The 21,994-nt window shown below is 47.5% G+C and overlaps 1 protein-coding gene across 1 annotated transcript; it reads right to left on the bottom strand.

Moving 5' to 3' along the window:
* Positions 1-761: 761 nt before the first annotated feature.
* Positions 762-18,656, bottom strand: TMEM223 (transmembrane protein 223). Its single transcript, XM_085625972.1, has 2 exons — positions 18,144-18,656; positions 762-2,208 (listed from the first exon to the last, which is right to left on the bottom strand). Exons 1-2 carry the CDS (start codon positions 18,580-18,582, stop codon positions 1,916-1,918), a joined length of 732 nt encoding a protein of 243 aa, XP_085482098.1. The 5' UTR covers positions 18,583-18,656; the 3' UTR covers positions 762-1,915.
* Between the last annotated feature and the right edge of the window lie 3,338 nt (positions 18,657-21,994).

Here is a 21,994-nt window from a genome sequence, read left to right as displayed (position 1 = left end):
AGCTGATAGCCAGAAACCGGTCCTAAGATGCTTGATTCTGGTCCAGGGAAGACATGGCTTGGCAGTTCGGGCTGGACTGTTCCCATGAGGCACAGGGTCAAGACTGATTTGCATATGGCCATGTCTGAACTGGGGTGGCGTAGTGGGCAAAAGAACGATGGATTTAACCCAGATCTCTTGACTGGGGGAGAATGTCTGCATTGTCAGCATTCCGTCCATCATTTGTTTGTTGTAACGCATGCTGTTGAATGACATTGAATATGTTGTACAAATGAAAGTTTCTCCTCCACTGAGCACTAGATCTAAATCTATACTTCGGATCGTGTTTTCCTTAGAAATCCTTTTCACACATCTGTGGTTCAAAACTTAGTAAAGAACATGTTAGGTTATGTTATAATCATTTATAGAGCCCACATACACCGATTGGTTTCTTGGAGCTGACATCAACCTTCAGTTTTACTTCACTTCCAATTTTGCTGTGACAATACCATGTCCAGATCTGTGACTTACAACCACCGAACAGTTAATTCAGCTCTTAGTGTTAGAACATTACTTCTCATCATGCTTTCAATAGGCTGTTGCCATGAGTGTGGCGTATACACCTGCGAAGAGAACGCCATGCATCCTTTTATACATCATTTTCTATTACCGAATGGACGCAAATTGAGGTGGAAGCAAATTACCAGCAAAAATTCTAGATGGCTGTTCGCTTCAACAATTGTGAACAAATTCAAAATTCAAGAAAATGAATAACATTTACAGAATATTCAGAATCTATTTTATCTATTTGGTCAAAAGAACATGACACACATATATTTTCTTTTCTGTCTAGACCCCAGTATTGCCTTTAATGTATTGCTACACGCGACAGCAAAACCAATACTTGAAGTCACAAGAAACATACATTTTATTGCTATACAACCACCTTCATTTCTTGTGGAAAATCACTTTTGCAATCATACCACAGCCTCGTTGCAGATATCCTTTTCGTTTTACTCTGAGCCTTCATTGCCCCACTGTTGCCATTGTATCTCCAGATCAGCAAAGCGACACAAGGTCAGTGCTTTCCTTGGATGAAATGGGGATACGCCTTACTGCACCCATAAAAAGGGGGCAACAACAACTGCAAGCAGCCACAAAATCTATAATTCCAATAGGATGAGAGCAATATCAATCCATGCTGATGAGGTTTTGGTAAGAGGAATAGGTCAGTGGGGTACCTTCATAGAAGTAAGACTAGTTTACAGACCATGCCAACCAATACCAACAAAGAATGAGTCACTTCAAGGTACATTTTCAGGACAGCCAGGTTGCTTCTGTGAGGCTCATGAGATCAAAATCACCCAGAGGTTCTTCTCACCCGAATGCCACCAGTCTTAAAGACTGAACTGAAAAAGCTAAAGAGAGTATGGTACCTTTGGTCAAGCAATATAGCAAGTCATGGGCATCCGCATTAAGGTCAAAGCTTGACACTGAAGAACTCCTCCTGATCTTTAAAGTGTTCACAGGTAATATAGGTTGGTCTATATAGTAGGCACCCACAATATGCGAAAGTCTTAAGTCGGTTCCATAGTAATGGAAATTAACTGAGACTTGAAGCACTGCCATGGTCTTAGAGTATCTGGTAATTGCCCTGGCGACACTGAAGTGGTTAGCGTTGCCTTTTTTGTTTGGTTCTCGGTCAAAATCTCTATCGGACATCCAAACTCACCCCATCTCTTGTAGACACCCATGATGAGGCTGTATTTGTGTTGAACTCTCCACACTTTAGAAAGTGATGTTCACGAGGTTGGTATTGACGAACTCTACCTCACTCCAATTTAACGAGCTTTGGATTGAATAACTTTCCAACACTTCTGCTTAAAATTTATTGTATGCACCCGCATTAGCATCAATCAACTCCCTCTGCCTAATGTTAAAGCTTGCGGTAGGCACCCACAGTGATATCAAAAAGTTTGGCGTTGAATACTTGTCCTTGTTTGTCCAGCAAGTAGTACAGGGGTCGGTCCTTGATCTTAAGAGGGATAGCAGAGGGCACCTCACTGCGATGGGCCATGCAGGACACATGGCGCAGAGGCACTGTGAAGGACGAACCAGAGCCAAAAAGGGCAGATGTGCGGATTGTCACCTGCTGGCCACCGCGGTGAAGGAGGACCTGGCTCACTGAGCGACGTGAAAACAAGTACCCCGCTGCCACAATCAGGGAACCTGAAACAAGGTAAAATACATGGCAGTTCAAATCAGCGCACTGAATCACAGCAAATTTCACTCCTGCCCATGCACACTTAGAAAACGAAGCTGAAATACAGAACCCACAATATTTCAATTCACAGCATGTGCTATACACATAACCACCTATATCAGTATCTGTGTCCCTCAACTCAACTGTTTTCTTCTCGTCCAAACCAAATGTTTCTAAGATTTTAAAAACACCAAAACATAAGAACCAAGTCATCACAATACACAGTGAAAGTTCACTTTCCCTCCTCTTAGTTGCACATAGTTTGGGAAATTCCATAACACAAAAAAATGAATGTGCGACAACCACGGCCCTCCATTGACTGACTGACTGACTGAATGTATTTGTAGAGCGCACTTATGCCGAGACGTCTTGGCGCTGGGTATCCACATCTGGGAAACACTGATGTTAGTTTGAAGGAAGAGCCTGGTTTTTATGGCCTTTCTAAAGATTGAGCGAGAGGGCTGAAGACGTAGTGAGACCGGAAGTGCGTTCCATAATTTGGCCGCCAGGAATGAAAAGCGTTTACCACCCCATCTTACCCTTTTGATTTTGGGAAGGAGAACCAGCCCGACGTCAGAAGATCGTAAGCAGTGAGTTGGGGTATAGCGAGGAAAGAGGGATTGAACGTCTATGGCCCGCCTCCATAGAGGGATTTGAGAACAAGGCAAAGGGCCTTGAAATCAATCCTGCGTCTTACCGGAAGCCAGTGAAGAGCTTTGATGCTTGCGGAGGTAGGATGGTGTTTGGAAGGCCACATAAGACTCGGGCAGCAGCGTTTTGAAGTGATTGTAGTTTGGTCAGCTGTTTAGCCCCTGAGCCCAGATAGAGTGCGTTACAATAATCTATCCTAGATAGAATAAGAGCACCCACTACAGTTTTCCTAAGGGAAGGCGGGATGAATGGGAGAATTTTGTAGAGGAGTTTAAGTGTGAAGAAGCAGGCGGAGACCACTTGGTTGATTTGGGGGGCACAGGTAAGCCCGCCATCAAGGAGAAAACCAAGATTTCTAGCCTTGGCTACTGGAGAGGGGCAGACACCGGCCTCCGGGGGCCACCAATGCTGGTCCCAAAAGGAGGGTTTATTTCCGAACTCAAGTACTTCGGTTTTTTGGGCGTTTAGCTTTAAGAAGTTAACCCTCATCCAGGACATAACGGAGGAGAGACAGACGCGGAAACGTTCTGCTGGTTGATTGTCATTTTGAGTAATTGACACCAATATTTGTGTGTCATCAGCGTAGGAGACGAGCGTTAGGCCATGACTCTTGATCAGTCTGGCCAGTGGGGTAACATAAATGTTGAAAAGAGTGGGCGAGAGTGCAGAGCCCTGTGGAACTCCGCCCGGGAGTGTGAACTGTTCCGATTGCATACCGTCCCAGTGGATTAATTGTTCCCTAGCGTCGAGGAAGGAAGTAAGGGATAGGGCTTTATCATTGACCCCCACGGTTTGCAGCCTAGTTAGCAGTACTGTGTGATTTACAGTGTCAAAGGCTGCCGTGAGGTCTAGTAGTATTAGGGCCGCTCTTCCTCCATCGTCCAGCACGCCTTCTGATTCCTTCAGTTGCCATGATCAAGGCAGATTCCGTGGAGTGTTGAGATCTGAACCCATGCTAAGTGGAATCTAACAGGTTGTTACCCTCCAGGTAGGATGTGAGATCCTGATTGATGGCTTTTTCCAGCATTTTAGAGGTTATGGGTAAACATGAGATGGGGCGATAGTTTTTCGCCTCTAAAGGATCAAGCGAGGGTTTTTTCAATATAGGCCTAATACAGGCCAGTTTCCATTTTGCCGGAAAAATCCCTGTTCCGATTACTAAATTGAGCAGCGGGGTCAGTGCTCTGCCGACCTCTTCCGCAGCTAGGTGTAAGATATATGGGGGACAAGGGTCAAGTGGGGATCCTGATTTAGTCTGTAAGAGCAGTTCAACCACTTGTTTCAACTCCAACTTAGAAAAATTGTTTAAGCTGCCATGGTGGGACTGAGAGTCCCACACCTCCAAGGAGGGAATGGAGCTGACCTGAGGTACATTCAGAAGTTCCTCATAGACCAGGTTAACCTTGGACTGGAAGAAGGCCGCTAAGTTGTCGATGAAGCCTTGGTTGGGGAGAAAGACCGAATCCCTAGGCCGAGAAGAGAGAGCGGTGACGGTTTTGAATAATTCTTTGGTGGAGTTGGAGGCTGCAAGAATTTTAGCAGTAAAATAGGTTGACTTGGCTAAGGTTATAGCTTGCTGATATTCCTTCATGACTGCACCATAGTCTGCTTTGAGCACGAGGCTGTTTAGAGCGCCAGATGCGCTCCTTATGTCTGCAGTTGATTTTGAGACTTTTTTGCTCAGCGGAGTACCAGGGTGCTGACGCAAGTCTTTTTATTGCTGGTTTGGACACTTCCGGAGCCAATGGATTAGTGGCCTGTGTGATCCAGTTGTTAAAGCCTAAGGCTGCCTGATTGGGATCGACCTGGAGAATGGGAAGATTTGTCAGAGCTACGGACAGTTCAGGTTGCGTAACCTTTTTCCAGACCCGAATTTTGTTCTGAGGGGGTCTTGTTCTACGGGACTGATTGGAGTTGTCAATATTAATGAGAATGTTAACAGCGTAGTGGTCGGACCAGAGAAGGGGGATTGAGTTTACTACCGTGATGAGAGAGCTGTTGGTAAAAATGCCGTCCAAGGTGTGTCCGGCTTGATGTGTAGGTTGTAGCACCATTTGCTTCGGACCAAAACTAGCTAAGGTATCTGTTAGATTGGCGGTGTCTACATTATTAGTTACCTCTAAATGAAAGTTAAAATCACCAAGCAATGTAAAGGATGCTGAGTTAAGGCAGGACTCCATACGAGTTTGTAACTGGGTGACGAAAGTACTCCTAGGACCCGCACACAGTGGGCGACAAACGTATTTTTTTTACAAGGATGGTCGGTAGTCTTGCCATCTCAAGACCTTGTGGTTAATGTAGCTGTGGCCAGGAATTCAGTTTCAATTTGAGAGGCAAGTGTTCGAGTAGCAGACTCAAGGTTTAATGAACAGACTGGCCGAATGGCAAGCTTTGGAACGAGGTTATAAGGAAGTGGTAAAATTAGGTTACCCAATAACTACAATCATGGTGCTTTTAAAATCGAAGTTTTTGATCTTCAACATATGTAACAATGACATTCATACAATGTTGACTGGAGTAATGTAATCTATACGAAGCAGTGCCCCCTCATTCCTCGATAACCCACTCTCCCTCCTCGTCTGGGAGTACAGCAGGCTTCTGAATGCAGTGTAACTGCATCTCCACACCCTTGGCTTAGGATCTAACTTTTTTTTTTTTTAACAAGATAGCTTTTATTGTTTTCTTTATTAGCAAGTTTACAAAAACAACAAGGAAAAAGCATGTGACCATCACTGTATGTTTTTATTTCTAAGGCTCTAAATATGGTAGAAATGAGAGGCTGTAAGGCCCATGAGAAACAAAATAAGCAAGGAGAGGGAAAACAAAAACAAGTGAGTAAATTCCCCCCCCCCTTACCCTTTCCACCCCTACCCTTCCCTGGGAAGATGTGCCAAAACTAGTACTTTTGAGATGGGGTACGAACTATAACCATAGGGCATTCAATGCATTTCAGATTCCTGTAAACGTTAAACAAAGAAAAGTTCATTAAGCTTTTGTCATTAGCTAGTGTTCGGGCCAATGTATACTGGGTTTGTCAAAAAGATTGAGGGTTTTCAGTCTCGGTGGGTAAGCCCAAGCCGGGTGACCTTCCCATAGGAAATAGAGCAAAGGCTCCCAATACGATTGATAGTTTAAGTTCTTCGATGAGATTCCAAGAGGGTTTCTACATAGCCATGAGGGGCCAAAGCCAGGCACAACACTGAGTAACATCGAGCGGTTCTTCAGCTTTCCAAGCAGCAGCGATAGTAGTTTTTACTGCATCCAGAAAGTTCCAAATGGTAAGTCTGTTGCCTTTTGTCTGATACCATAATTCCTGTGAGGTCACCCTAAATATGATAAATGACAGGTCTTTCGGGATTGAGTATCTGTGAGAAAGTGCCATCTTTCTTGCATGGTATGCCCCCACTTTTTGCGGAATTGCTGAATGTACTTTGAGTGTGCCCTGGGCTCCTGCCAATCAGGTGCCCAGGGCCTATGTTCCTTCCCTAAAAACTATACTGAAACCTAAAACCCAAATTGGCAAACCCTGGCCACATGTCAGCCCCTGGACATGTCAGCCCCTGGTAAATGGTACACTAGGTACCCAGGGCCTTGTGACCAGGGAATGCCTCTAAGGACTGCAGCACTTATTGTACCACCCTTAGAGGCCCTGTACCCCGACACAAACACACTGCCCTTGCACGCCGTGTTTCTGGTTACAGGACAAAACAGAGAGTCAACATGGCACACATCCCTGTGTGCCATGCCCACAACATACCCTGGCATACATCAGCCACCCCTCTAGCTGGGTGCCTTATGCCAGTGTGTGGGCAAAGGAGCATGAGCCCTGTGTCCCTACAGTACCCAGGTCCATTCCTGGGCACTGTAAGTGCAGTGCTGCCATTTAAGAGTATATGGTGCTGGGAGATCGTCAAACACAAACTCCACAGCACCATGATGGCTCCACTGAAGACTGAGAAGTTTGGTATCAAACTTCTCAGACCATTAAACCCGCACTGATGCCAGTGCAGGATTTAATGTACAATGCACGACAGAGGGCATATTAGAACCTAACCTACATGCCAGGTCTGGTCTGAGGGGCTGCCTAGGCTGCCACACAGCAGACATGTTGCTGGACCCCTGGGTAGAGAGCCGTCCGCTCTCCTGGGCCTGCAACAATGCACATCCTGGGCGAGGTGCTAGGTCTCCTCTCCCAGGATGGGCAGGTGAAGCTTCAAAGGCATGCCGCCTTTGTGAGCTTCTCCAGGCCACTTGCTGTACTCAGCAACTGGCCCCTACCGGTTCTAAACCCCCACTCTGGCTGGAAGACTGTCCAGAAACCCCAAGGAAGGACAGGGGGGTGTTCCAGTCTCTGCCAACCCCACCCCTCAGGTGGGGGAGGCGGGGTGAAGCACATCTCCGGGCTCTCACCATCTTGAAGATGGGGAGCCCTGCCCAATCAGGACTAGGCCACTGCCCCCCTCCAACAGGAGAGTGGCAGGATAGGGGGTGTACCCACCCCAGGGCAGGGACTCAGTGGTCCCTGCCCTTTACCTACATGTAACGCCACTAAACTTAGTATTTAGGGGCACCCTGAACCTTCCTTCCTTAGATCCAGATTCCGAAAAAGCAAAGAAGGACAAGAAGAAAGAAGACCTGCCGTGCAGCTGCTAAAAAGAGGAAGACACCAACTGCTTTGGCCCCAGCCCTACCGGCCTGGCGACCCTCGAACCTGCTCCTGCTAAATCCCAGCATCTCCTGTGCCAGCAACCTCACAAACCCTGGAGGACCTGGCTACCTTGTGACTCTGAGCATCTGGGACTCCCACGAGCAGTGGCACTGCTCAAAGCAAGTAACTTACCCCTGGCATCAACCAGGAACCGTGAACCCTGCACACTGCACCCACCAAGCCTGGCCTGTGCTGGAGTGGAGTGGACAAAGACCACGAGGACGTCCCCCCGGCGACTATGACCCCGAATTCGTCACCCAAGGACCCACCTAGACGCTCCTGACGACGCCTGCAGCCTCAGAACCAGGGACCCCCCTCAACCGCAATCAATAGAGGGTAAGATTTCCCGACACCAAAAGGCACCCCTGCACCCAGCGCCCTGCGGCCCCCCCGTGCCCAACTCCTGGGTACCTACCTATCCTCCAACTACCCAACTTACCTCTCGAAGTGGTGGTCACACCTGAAGAATCTTCGACCTCAAGCTTGCAGCCTTTGTTCGTTTTTGAGCTTCTCCATTGCAAAAGGCTCAAAAGCACCCTGCACCCAACCGCCCGAGTGGCCCTGGCAGTGCAACTTCTACTCCTACCTACTTCCCCATTTTCCCTGAGCAAGTGACCAGGAGCCCAGCTCCCACAGCCATGTGGCCTGCCAGTCAGCAGCCACCAACTAAGGGCCCCCTGCCTTCCATAGGATAACATTGGGCCTAACTCACTCTGCACCCGGCTGCCCCTGTGCCGCTGAGGGTGTAACAACTGTACTTACCTGACCCTGGGATACCCGTGTCTATGCCCAGAACCTTAACTCTGCCAGTCGTGTACTTACCCCAAAGCCGATAACTCACTTTTCTTCCATAGGGTAACATTGACTGGTTTCACTTGAAATTTCTTCAAAGTGTGGAGTTTCTAAACTTTAAAATATTTACCTAAAATCAACCGAATAACGAAAACGGAAATACTCACCTACTATTAGAAGAGATCCCAGTGCTGGATCTTGGTGCCCAGCATGGACCCTGAAAAGTACTTACAACCGTACTTACCACTAACTCAATTTTCTTCCATAGGAAACCATTGACTGTTTTTATGTGAAATTTCTTCTAGGCGTCGATTTTTGCAAACTACAAATATTCTTTAAAAATCGTACCAACTGTGAAAACGTAATTACTTACCTATTTTAGATAGATGACCCGGCACTCAGCCTAGGAGCCCAGCACTGGATTACAAAAGTAACAAGAACATATTTTACCCGTAACTTGAATTTTCTTCCATAGGAAACCATTGACTGTTTTTCTGTGAGATTTCTTCTAAGTGTCGATTTTGCAAACTTATAAATATTCGTTAAAAATCGCCTGTATAACTTAAACGCAGTTTCTCAACTGCTTACAGGTGGTACACTAGTGCTGGATCCAGGACCCAACACTGACCTAGAAAAAGTAACCATAACTCCACTTACCTGCTAAGTGAATTTCCTCCCATAGGATAACATTGGTAATTTGATTAGAAAAAGTTTCAAAGTGTCAACTTTTAAAATAGCAAAATATTGCTTAAAAATCACAACAGTAACTAAAATGTATTTACTTGTTTCCAAGAACTGTCCCAGGACTGAATCTAGGATCCAGTCCTGGAGTTAGAAAAGTAATCAATTGCATATAACTTAAAATTCCCATTGAGCTCAATGTATTATTGTGTTTGAAATTGTGTTGCCTATTGCAACAAACTGTAACTATTGCATTCCAAGTCAATTGCCTTTTGCAAAGTATTTAACTAAAGCATCTCATTCGGAGAAAGTATATTTTGATACCTATTGTTGGTTCTAAAATAAAACAACCATATATTTGTATATACAAACCATTGGCCTAAAGTTCAGTTCTTGAGTGTGTGAGACCATTTGCTGACTGAGTGTGTACAACAAATGCTTTACACTGTCCTCTGATACTGCCTTACTGCTCGACCAAGCTACCACTTTAGAGAGTAAGGTTATATCTAACTTTAGCCTCTGCCAAACCTCTTTGGGCTGTGGACTCTGTACACACTGTACCTATTTGGGAACAGTATTTACAGAGCCACTTTCCTACAGTATCCTAGTATTGTTTTAACGGTTGCCAGCACTTCTCCCCAAAAGGGTTTTATCTTTGGCCATGGCCACCTTATATGTACCATATGCCCACAACCATATCCTACATTCTCGCCAGGATAGAGGACTGACCACGACATCCCAAATATGGTTCTTACTGGGAAGCATGCTCTATTTGAGGGTTTTAAACGGGGCATTTTGAATGCTTGCATTGGCATAGGTCACACGGTTCCCAAGTCCTTGTGAGAGTAGCTCATCCGGTCTTGTTTTTTCACATGGATTACATTTAGGGGCCACCAGGTGTTGCAGTCAAAACTCCTCACTTGCCCCTCGTAATCTCAGGCATTGTCCTTGCAACCCCTGGCCTCAGAGGCTGCAAGAGTAGCGCTAGCAGTAGAGGGGAAGTAGGGCTACGAGAGTACGGTTTACTTTTTACATAGCCCACGCAACCCCTCCTCATGGATTTCTTAACGCCAAGGAAGCTGTGTGATATTAAAGAAAGTTATCAGGGTGTAGGGAAGTGGGTTTCTGTTGCAGTAACCCCCCACTCTTTGCCAGATTTCTGTTGCTAACTTAACTGAGTGTGCCCTGGATTCCTGACAATCAGGTACCCAGGGGCCTGTGTTCTTTTCCTAAACTGTACCATTGGTTCCACAACGTGGCACACCTCCCTTGCAAAAGGTATCAGTGGTACCATGGACCTGTGACCAGAGAGGGTCCCTAAGGACTGCAGCATGTATTGTGCCACCCTACAGGACCCCACACCAAACACATACACACTGCCATTGTAGGCTAAGTGTTGCGGTGTAGCTAAACTAAGAGTCGACATGGCACACATTCTTGGGTGCCATGCCTACACACCACTGCCCGTGGCATAGGTAAGTTACCCCTCTGGCAGGCCTTACAGCCCTACGGTAGGGTGCATTATATCACAAGTGAGGGTATAGCAGCATGAGCAATATGCCCCTACAGGGTTTGAGTCCATTCTTGGACACTGTAAGTGCAGTGAAGCCATTTTGAATACATGGGCTGGGAGTTTGTCAAAACTAACTCCACAGCTCCATGATAGCTTTAGTGAAGACTGAGAAGTTTGGTATCAAACTTCTCAGCATACTAAACCCACACTGATGCCAGTGTTGGATTGTTTATAAAATGCACTCAGTGGGCATCTTGGAGATACCCCCTGAAAAATGACCAGCTTCTGGTGTCTTGGCTGACTGGTCCGTGCCTGCCAGCCACCACCAGACAGGTTTCTGACCTCATGGGGTGACAGCCTTTGTGCTTTCAGATGTCAGAAAGAAAGCCTGCTCTGAGTGGAGGTCCTTCACACCTCCCCCTTACAGGAACAGCAACACTTGGCGGTGAGCCTCAAAGGCTCTCACCTGGTGTTATGCTGATTTGGGCAGCTACAACTAGTGGAGATGCCCACCCCCCTGTCCTAGCCCCACTTTTTGGCGGCAGGACAGGTGGGAAAGTCAGTAAGAAGAGTGGGAGTCCACCTTGGCTTGGCACACCCCTAGGGTGGCCAGGAGCTGAGGTGAACCCCCTCTCTTGAGAATTCTCCATCTTGGTTTGGAGAATTAGGCTGAATAGGAATGTGCCCCTCTCCCCCAAAGGGAGGGGGCACCTAAAGGGTGTAGTCACCTTAGGGGACAGTAGCCATTGGCTACTGCCCCCAGACCTCAGTAACGCCCTTAAGGGCCTCCCTGAACCCCGTTCCTCAGATTCGACAACCTACGAAAAGGAAGGACCGAAGAGCCGTGCAGCAGGGTTGTAGAAGACGACAACTGACTCGGCCCAGCCCTACTGGCCTGTCTCCTCCTGCAGCGACCCTGTTCAAAGAAAACTGCATGTCCAACAGCCAGCAACTGCAGAAACCTGTGCTGCCTTCATTAAGGACCCTACCTTCTGTGGGCACCACATTTGTCTAGAAAAACCAACTCCCAGCAGGGACTCCACTCCCTTCTGGAACCGCAAGTCCTAACCACTCAGCACTCCTTGCGTCGAGGTGGCCCACTGATTCAGAGACATCTCCTTGGTGATCAAGACCTGGGATCCAGAGTTGGCCGACCTCTCCTGAACTTCCCCACGACGCCTGCAGCCTCAACTTGAGGGGTCCCCCTGACCGCGACCGGATTAAGTAACAGAAACCCAATGCCTAAAGACACCCCAGAACCCGCAGCCCTCAGGGTGCCCAACCAATGGTGTCCAGACATCCCCCAACAATTCAACTTACCTCTCCAGTCATTGGATTCCTTCAGCCAATCTTCTGGCCCGAACCTGCAGCCTTTGTCTCGGACCGAGGATCTCCATTGATTTCCATAGGGCGCCAGACACTCCCTTTGCACCCTGCACCCGACCGCTGGTGGTGTGGTTTTGGTGCTACCTTGTGGCCCCTACAGTGCTGTCCTCAACCCCCACGGCCTGCGTTCCTGAATTGCAGGAACATAACTGCAACCGGTGCCTCTTCGAGGTGCTCCGATAGGCTAACATTGGGCTCAGTGTCCTCTGTACCCGGCCGGCCCAGTGCCGCTGGTGGTGCAGTACGTACCTTGGTCCGACCCTTGCCCAGTGTTGACCAAAACTCCAGAAGACTGAACTTGAAAGTTGAGTACTTACCAGTAATTTACTTACCTGTCTTTCCTCCCATATGATTGCTTTGGTTTCTCTCTGTATTGCACTGTGTTGAGCCTGAGAATAATACAAAGCATCTCTTTTGCTATTGAAATGTATTTCATGCACCTGTAAAGTATTTTGAATGCTTGCACACACATTTGCCAACTGTATATTGAAAGAATTGTATTTTTGAAAAGTCTACCTATCTGTAACTAAATTCTTCTACTTGGTTCCTAAAATAAAAGTAACTAAAGTAATATTTTTGCAAACATTGGCCTGGAGTTAGTCATTGAGTGTGTGTTCTTGACTTGTATGAGTACGTACAACAAGTGCATTCACACTAACCTCTGATAAGCCTACATGCTTCGTCCAGCTACCACTAAATTGAGAGGAAGGTGTTATCTACTTTATCCTCTGCTATACCTTTGGGGACTCACTGGACTCCGTGCACACTAAACCTATTTTTGGTATAGTATATACAGAGCCAGCTTCGTACACAGGGTAAGCCCCAGTCATGACGTATTTCATGGGTATAAATCAGAACAGATTCTTGGCCGGCACCAGTCGTATGAGTCGTAATGCCCTGGTGTTATATTATAACATTTCTGATGTGAAAGGCACAAATATCCGGAGACTTCCTGCAGTTAACCGCTGAAGTTTGACAGGGGAGCATTTTCTGTTTTTTCTGTACTTGTGGTAAAGGTAAGTACTGTAGGTATGAATGAAGTGAATTAATGCTAAGAATGGCATATGTAAAAGTGTGTTTCATTAGAGGAAAATAACAAGCTATTATAGTTGATTTCCAGGAGTGTTATGTATGTAAAACAAATCTGTTACGAACTGAAGTGCATTTGTAAAGCCATGTGCAGGCCTCACTTCCGGAATATGGAATGCCAGAAGTCTAGAGGGAAGTGACCAGAAAGTTCTACCATGTGTCAGTGAGGGCATAACATGAGTTATCTCAGGTGAGGAATGAGGTGCAAGGGGTAACCATTTGACTCCAAGTGAGAAAGACAATATTCCCAGTCCTCAATTTTTCTTTCGCAATTCATTGTATCCAGGAGCATTAATATAATAGGATCAATTAAACTTAAACAATACTACATGGCACACAATGTTTTATAAGGTAAAAGAAAGCTTAGGACTGGATAGTGATGTCTTCATGGCATGAAGCCATATTTTATCCCAGAAGGTAAATGTGTAGGGTTGTGGGCTCGCAGTGGTGTTCTGTTCATGCTGTGTGGATCCTAGTACTAAATTTGCAGGTTAGTATTGGGGTACATTGTCTCAGCTGTGTGAACCCATGGAAGGCCTCTAATTCAGTTCCTGGGACAATCAGTGGTAACTGGGCAGTTATCTGGTGATTAACTATTGCCAGGGCCACTGGAATCATGCGATTGTACGACAGCGGCGATTTTCACATAATTATAGCTTTGGCGCATTTAACACATATCCCATCTGCTGCATAATCTGCAGATTTTAACAACAAAAAATGGTTTCTAGCTCAAACAGTTCAAATGTTACTACGAATGCAGCAACGTGTTGCTGTGCAGTGAAATGCCATTTGCAAAAGCTCACTTTTCATCTTTCTGTAGCTTATTGCTTTATTTGGGTGTTAAACGGATACTAATGAGGTGCAACTAATGCCTATACAGTATTAATAAGTTTAACCCCTTGAGTGCCCATGACGAGATAGTCTTGTCATGAACCCCGCCCGCTAATTCAACGCCCGGCACAGGGCGGGGAAAGGGCGGGGCACACAAGGGGTTAAAAAGGACAAAATAATGAAGTAATACTATCACAAAATGCCGAACATAACTCATATTTTGCCTTTTCTTGCCAGATAATTTAGTCAACCCTGCCTCATAATTTGGCCCTCCCCTGCAGCAGTCCAGTAGCCCTGACTATTGCTAACTACGTGTCCACGTGCATTGGGCATTGTTCATTGACTGTCAAGTTTTCTTGCATGGTGAGGTTGATCGTTTCAGATGTAGTCTAGGGAGAGATGAGCGTTTTGATATCCGATTTAGTGAAACACAAAAGTTATTGTGCAGTTAGGGCTATGTCATATAGATCTTTACAGTGGAACATGTAGAACAGCAAAAATAAATACAAAAACAGAAGGTTTGCCTTTAGGGATGGAATAGGGCTCAGAACAGTTTAATAGCACTTATGCAGTAAAGCATTACAGCTCTGATTAAAATAGGCATCAATGCACAGTGTTATTTTAATTATGTACGAAATAGTTTAGACCCTTTTCTTAAAGCTATTTTCGCAATTGTGTCAGATTCGGGATGGGTCAGTAACATTCTAGTGCCATTTTCTTGGCTAGTAAAATTAGAGTTTTTTCCATTTGGTAAACAATTTATTCTGCTGCTTTTCAACGCAGTTTTTTTTAGCTATATGCACAGTTCATGTATAAATGTCCCACGTGCTAAAAGGCCCTCCAGCTGCACCATTGCATATGATGGACGGCACCATAGCGAACACGAGTGGTAACTGAAGTAGATTTACCTGCATTGGTCGTTTTTTTGCTACTTTTAGGTCTCGCCTTGCTATCGCGTAAGCGATCGCAAAGCGAGACTATAGTAAGGGGCATTTAAAAGTGCTCCGAAAAGCGGATTGCATGGCGAGCACGCGCACAATCACGCGCATCGTGCCGCCATGCAATCCGTTCGGCATCGCACTTCAAAAGGTCCGCTCCCCCGCCTGGAATGCGCTCCCCCGCCAAGCGCGCGCGCCACGCTCCGCCGGGCTTGTCCTACTTGGCTGCACACGACTGGAATTCCATGCCCTCTGCTTTCAACCCTGTCTCTGACTTTCCGTAAACAGCCCAGAACTTGGCTCTTCTCGCTGCCGGTTTAACGAGGATCTATGTTGATTTCCTCTTTAGGCTTCCGAGGGCAGAACAACCATGTTGGGTAACAATTGAACTAAAAAACATAATTTTGTTCACCATCGCATTCAGTTCAAAAACTCCTCATTCCTAGTCGGCTGCTGTTGTTTTCCACTCTCTGCATTTCACCCAAGCGCCATCCTCCTCATCCTGCAGTGACGCCCTCTTTTCCCAATGTTTGTACAAGAGAGCTCTCTGCAGTGGCCGGGCCTGCACATAGCCCCGTGCACTGACAGGACTGCACGTTAACAGCAGTGTGTGTGCGCGCCGTTTTACACACGCACTAAGGAAAGGTTGTCACATTAACAGATGTATGCCCTGCATAAAGAGCTTACGTCCATCCCTGCACACAGGCATCTTCGACACAGGATGCCCTGTGAGTGGGTGCCGTGTGCACTTCAAGCCCTGTGCAATGGCAGCCTTACAAATAAAGATGTCCTCTGAGAACACTCTGTTGGCAGTCCTACATAGAGAAAGAACCCTGTGCGTCGGCAGCCCTAGGGAGGGCAGCTCTTGCGCAGCCAGCCCTCCTAGTACACGTGCGCTCTGACCAGGCACGTGCACAGGTAAACTGGGCACCAACCGCCAAGCTGATTCGCTGCGCATACAGTCCTAGTGAGCAGCCGTGCCTTTTTTTTTTTTTTTTAAGGCAGATTTATATAACGCTAACTCGACCCAAAGGTATTGGAGCGCTTTACATGAGCACCGGTTGCGTTACACATTCAGGCACGGGGTGATTAAGTGATTTGCCCAGAATCACAGGATGTGGACGCAACCCCGAGGCTCGAACCCTGGTTTCCAGCATCAAAGTCGGCAATCTAGCCGATGGACCACACCCTCTTCTGTAGCCATGCAGAACTTCATTATGCAGCAGAGAAGCCACATGCTGTCCACCAAGGCCTGAATCCGCTCTGTTCTGTAGGTGTGAACACTGCCAGTTCGGTCTACTGCCAACCCTGAACACTGGCAACCACAAAGTAGCCCATTTCTCAGCCCGGTATGCAGTGCTCTGCCACCTACCTGACACTCCTCACTTTTGCATACTACCAGGCTTTTTTTTTGTGCATATTTATTTAGCGCGAACTCGACCCGAAGGTATTGGAGCGCTTTACATAGCACCGTATTTACATTACACATTCAGGCACGGGGAGATTAAGTGATTTGCCCAGAATCACAGGATATGGACGCGACCTCGAGGCTCGAACCCTGGTTTCCTGCACCAGAGGCGGCCAGCCCTGTGCTCTGCATGTTATCTATATATGATACCAGTCCCACAGAGTGTCAGACCAGAATTCAGCCCAGTGCCTGCTTCCGATGTGCACTGCCAGCCCTGTGTTTCCCCTCACCATGCACTGCCACCTTGCCCTCTGCCAGCTCAACGTCTAGACTCTAGAGTGGCTGTATCAGGCACGCGCAGAACTGCACTAAACATGATATTGTCAAAGTGAATAGTATAGAAGTGTCAAGAGAAACGACACATCGGGTGCTGCAGCACAATGGCGAGCTACGCGATTCAAACAACTATGGTCATGCAAATAAGGCATTTATGCACTGTCTGTGTGCTTGTAAAAAGAGGCAGCTCCAAAGGTAATCTGTGGAAGTCTTTAATGAGCATCAAAGAGCGGCCAGTAGCCCTGGCAGGGATTAGCAACTGCCACCGTTCCAAAGGAAACATTCGAATACCACTTTTATAATTCATAAACGTTCTAACATTCTATTCCCCTGGCATTAAGAACCCAGCACCTTGGATGGGTGGGCACGAGAAGCGGCAGCCGGAAGGTGTTGGAGCAGCTGGCAGATCAGTGAATGGTCTGATCAGAGGAATGGCTTCTCTCCCCTGCCCTGGCACCGGGCTGCCGATCCTTTCCTTGCCTCTCAGGAGCCAGGCAGGGTCAGATTGGGATCACAATTTGGCCCGGGCACTGTCAAAACAAGCATTTGCAATGCAATAGGTCTCACATTTACACAGGTTTAAGCTATTGGCATTGTAAATGACAATGCCTTTTATTTAGGTTTTGAAAACCAAAACATAAATAAAGGGCATTCTCATTTTCAATGCCAATAGCTCAAACTGCATAAATGCGAGACCTATTGCATTGCAAATGCTTGTTTTTATTTTGCGCTTATATCATTATTGTGGTGTCACTTTCGATTATGTCATCATGGTCAAAAGTCATACGGCATAATTTCCGGTGATGTCATATGAGTGGTGTATAACGTCACTTCCGATACCCCTGGCATTTTGGTGAATTGACATCTGTTTTTTCGCTTGCATTCTAGTACTTGAAGTCCTAATTTTACAACATGAACATGGCCACAAGTGAAGTCCTAGAATACAAAACAAGGACTTGCGCACTTAAACGTAAATGAAACTCGAGCGCTCTGCATTAGAGCCCACAGCATCCTTGGTACTAAATTGATACAGACGAACGTCGGGTCAGCAGCACGATCACAAAGTTGCGTGATAGGGTGACCAGCTGTCCCATGTTCATCTGGACAGTCCCGGTTCTTCCGCGTATGTCCCAGAGCAGGGATAGTGCACCACCAGGTGTTAGAACACCCCAAAATACCAAACTCTGAACATCAGTTCCCACCATCATAACTCTTCTATGTTGCAAGGTGCTGTCAATGAAGTAATTCTGTGCACATAAAATCACTCCAGAACTGTGTTGCACCTTAAAAGTAAGCAGCACGTCACAGTTTGTTCTATCTCATAACCTGTAACCATACTCTGTAGTCTCCAGACAATGCATTGAGTTTACTGCCTACCGCTGCGCTCACAGGGCAGCATAGTTGTTGCAAATGGGGCAAAGTTAATGGAATATTCTCATTCCCGTCCCAGGAGAATTATGGGACAGGTTTAGTAAAACACGGGGTAACATTGTAATTTAGGGTGTTAGAAGAATACCATGGGCTGCTTCCCTGAGGGCGCAGCCGAAGACAAAAAAAAAACATCTTACCGATTGTGAAACAGGTGAGGGTGAACCCGTAGCGCCATAACCTGGAACCCAAGTTCAGCTGCTTTCCCCCAGTGCTAGTGTTGCTGGTCCCCTTGGCGCTGCTCGCCTCGGGGGTGTTGTTTTCCTTCGCACTGGAAGCCCCCGCGCTGCTGTCATGAATGCCTGGCGCTTTGGAACGACCCCCCTCGGTGTCCCTGAGTGCACTAAAGCCGTAGTGGCCGAGGTAAGCCCAGAAGCCACCCTGGCCGATACAAAACAGACCCACGAGGCGGAAGAAACGTGGCCGGTGGTGCTGGAATAGGACTAAGTCCTGAGGTGGTTGCGTTTCAGGGTGGCCTCTGGCACCATGCGGAGCCACTAATAATCTAGTGAATTCTAAACGAGTCCTTTTGAAACAGAGGAAAGTAAACCGGGCTTCGGCGCGCAGAAGGGCACTCATGATGACTTCTGTCAGCGCTTGAAGCAACACAGCTGACTATATCGTCAGAACCGCTGCATGCACAAGTCAAGTGTCGGAAGGTCATGGAAACAGAAAACAGACAAGAAGCCGAGACTCTACTATGTTCGCACAGCAATAGTTAGGTACAGCAATGCAAAGAAAGCATGAATGCATTATCTTAAAGTAGCGGCAGTTTTAGTTTAGAGTAAATATGTGGACGAGACAATCACCATTTTTGAGCTTGTGGACATATAGGAGCTATATAGGAGCTTCTCAGTTGCGGCTATTTTCTTAGAAACAGAGAAGTGCACATAATTAGGGGGGTCAGAGTACTGCCATCTTGGAACGGGGAGGGAGTCATTTTTTGACGCGACCATCTTTAAACGGGAGACTGTCACGATCGACACCGTAAAACAGGATGTAGGGTATTTCTAAAGAAAATAGGCTTTACAATTTAAGACCTACGAAATGACAATATTCTATGGTAGGAGAGGAGGCTGAGATTATGCTTTCTTTTCTTTAATGCGCAAACCCGATCCCACGCCTGCGAGTTCGCTCCCCATTCTACTTCGTGGCCCCCATTCATTACACCCCTTATTTTCATATATTGCAACGTACACAGGTTATGGTGTAAAAGGCCGCAGTTTTTATTGCATAATACATAAAGCATGGATAAACATTTCACAATGTTTAGGGCTGGTCATTCGCGACCCATGTCTTAATGCCAATATCGGCCACACTCACCAGCCCTCCTACAGCAACATACAGGTAGCATAAATAAGCAGACAAGACAACTTTTGGTTGAGAAAATTGCTGCAGGTTTATTAGCATACCAAATATGCCAACATGGTGGGTTATTTTACAGGCAATCCAAAGGCAAGCCGCCCCTCGCGGCCTACCACCTGATGGGCCAACTTGCATCGTGGTCTTAGCCAATCGGTGCTTAGCGGTTGTGGTGAGGGGATAGCCCCTCCCACTTCCGGTGAACCATTGGTCCACCATATAACTCCCCCCCATACCCCCCCCCTATGAGGGGTGGAGCGTTCAAGCGACCCCCGGTTGTACAGGTTTCCAACCGCCCGTAGGACAGATGGGGCACCGTCGCACCCCAGGGTCCACCGCACAGACTTCCTGGGGATTTTCGGCCTCAGCACCCTTTGTTCTCCTGAAGAGGGTATCCCTGAGTACCTTTCCGTCTCTGGATCGCCATGTAACTCCGCCTGCAACACAAATAAAAAGATTAGAACATCCTTCCCCCCCACCCTGATTACGATAAGCGGTAGGGAGGGAATCGGCGTCAGGGCGAGGGGACAAAGATGACACCAGGTGGGCGGGGGAGGAATTTATACCTCTCCCCGACCCCACCCCGGCAGGAAGTGACGCACGGGACCCCAAAGGGGTCTCTGGACACTAGGCTGCCCAGTGTGCCATCTTGTGGCACTAAAGGGGCCGCCCTCTTATGAGGGTACCCTGCGGTGACTATGTCGGTCAGTCCGCTTAGTGCCAATATCGGCCACACTCATCAGCCCTCCTTCAGCAACATACAGGTAGCATAAATAAGTAGACAAGACAACTTTTGGTGGAGAAAATTGCTGCAGGTTTATTAGCATACCAAATATGCCAACATGGTGGGTTATCTTACAGGCGATCCAAAGGCAAGCCGCCCCTCGAGGCCTACCACCTGATGAGCCAACTTGCATTGCTGTCTTAGCCAATCGGTGCTTAGCGGTTGTGGTGAGGGGATAGCCCCTCCCACGTCCGGTGAACCATTGGTCCACCATATAACTCACACCCCCCCCCCCACGAGGGGCGGAGCGTTAAAGCGACCCCCCGTTGTACAGGTTTCCAACCGCCCGTAGGACAGATGGGGCGCCGTCACACCCCAGGGTCCACCGCACAGACTTCCTGGGGATATTCGGCCTCAGCACCCTTTGTGCTCCTGAAGAGGGTATCCTGGAGTACCTTTCCGCCTCTGGATAGCCATGTAACTCCGCCACAGCCCTGCGTGGGGCGACCATCGCAGCCAGGGCCCCCACCAATGCCGGCGCTCCTACTTACATCCCGCTATTTCCAGGGCCTCTCCTAGGTCCAGGAGGAACAGGCCCATGCCTATTCTGGAGAGATGTATCCCATCGTCCTCAAAACACCCTGTGGATTTAGCATGAAGCAAACCATGTATTATGAATCCAAACCCCATTTGTTAGGTGTATTTACGCATCGCGCAATTGACTCTCCTGCGTGCAGCCTCCATTGCTTTCCCAGATCGGGCTCCCTGCCACAGGAGCCATGGGGTGATCTCTGTCCACCACAGTTCGCATGTCCCTAACTGATTGCTTAATTTGCAAATTGTGGCTTTCATGTTTTGAAGCAATGTCCTTTTTCCCAGTGCCATCAGGTCGTTCTCCCCCCAGGTGTATAACTAGCACGTTGGGGGGACTGGCAACTCCCCCCAGTCTCTGCTGAAGTTTGTCCAACAACCCATTCCATCGCATGCCCGGGTACCCCAGCCAAGTTATCTCGGTGTTTGAAAAGCCATGCCTCCACTTCCTGCTTGCAGCCCACTGTGCCAATCTGCTGACGCCAGAATGGCCAATCACCCAGACCTTTGTTCCTGGTAAATAAAGAAATGTGATGTTGCAAAACGTTTATTAACACAGCACGCAATAATGAAACATTAAAATTACACTGAACACCACACTGCCGCCAGTACCCGGAAAACAGGTTCCTGCAAGCAAACCAAATTACATGGCTCATGGCCATACACAATTGTAAACAGAAAATTAAACACCACACCACACCTCCGTCAGTCGCCAGAACCCGGCCGTTGAAAGGCCAATAAAGTTTGTGGGCTCATGGACGTATGTATCTTTTCAAACAGTGGGATTGCCAACGCCCCACTTTTTTGATACCCTCTGCTGGCAAGCCTTCCTTAAATGCTGTAGTTGCTGCCCCTATGCGGAAGGAGTGGCTGCAGAAACTCTTGCTAGGGTCATTGTTGCCAGACAGCGCCAGGCACGCGTGCATAATGTGTTCCACCTGGTACTTTGTAAGGGGTGTGCTGTCTGAGTGTAGGAAAAGGTAACCAGGCGCAGGGCCAAATAGGCGGCGAACAGTCTGACTGGGCAATACCTGCCATCCCCCAGACTGCGCAGCCAGAAAACCCTTCCCTCCCCACTCTGATCAGTCTTAGACCTTCTTAGCGTTACTTTAAGGGAACCCCTTGAGAGCACCACATCCTGCCTTTTCAGTGCCACCCCAGACTTATCATTCTTCGCTCTGGCCACCAACTCACTAATTCGAAGTGCCCCCAAAGAAAGCCAGGCTGAACGTGGCAGCAAACAATGCAGACTCAAACGCCGAGTGAGTGGCCTTATGCATCCAATCTAGCATCCCCTGCAGTGTCTCAAAGTCT

Source organism: Triturus cristatus, chromosome 9 (assembly GCF_964204655.1).
Source record: "Triturus cristatus chromosome 9, aTriCri1.1, whole genome shotgun sequence".
Lineage (NCBI taxonomy): Eukaryota > Metazoa > Chordata > Amphibia > Caudata > Salamandridae > Triturus > Triturus cristatus.
Note: the sequence above shows the minus strand (reverse complement) of the source record. Positions and strands in the feature narration are given on the sequence as shown.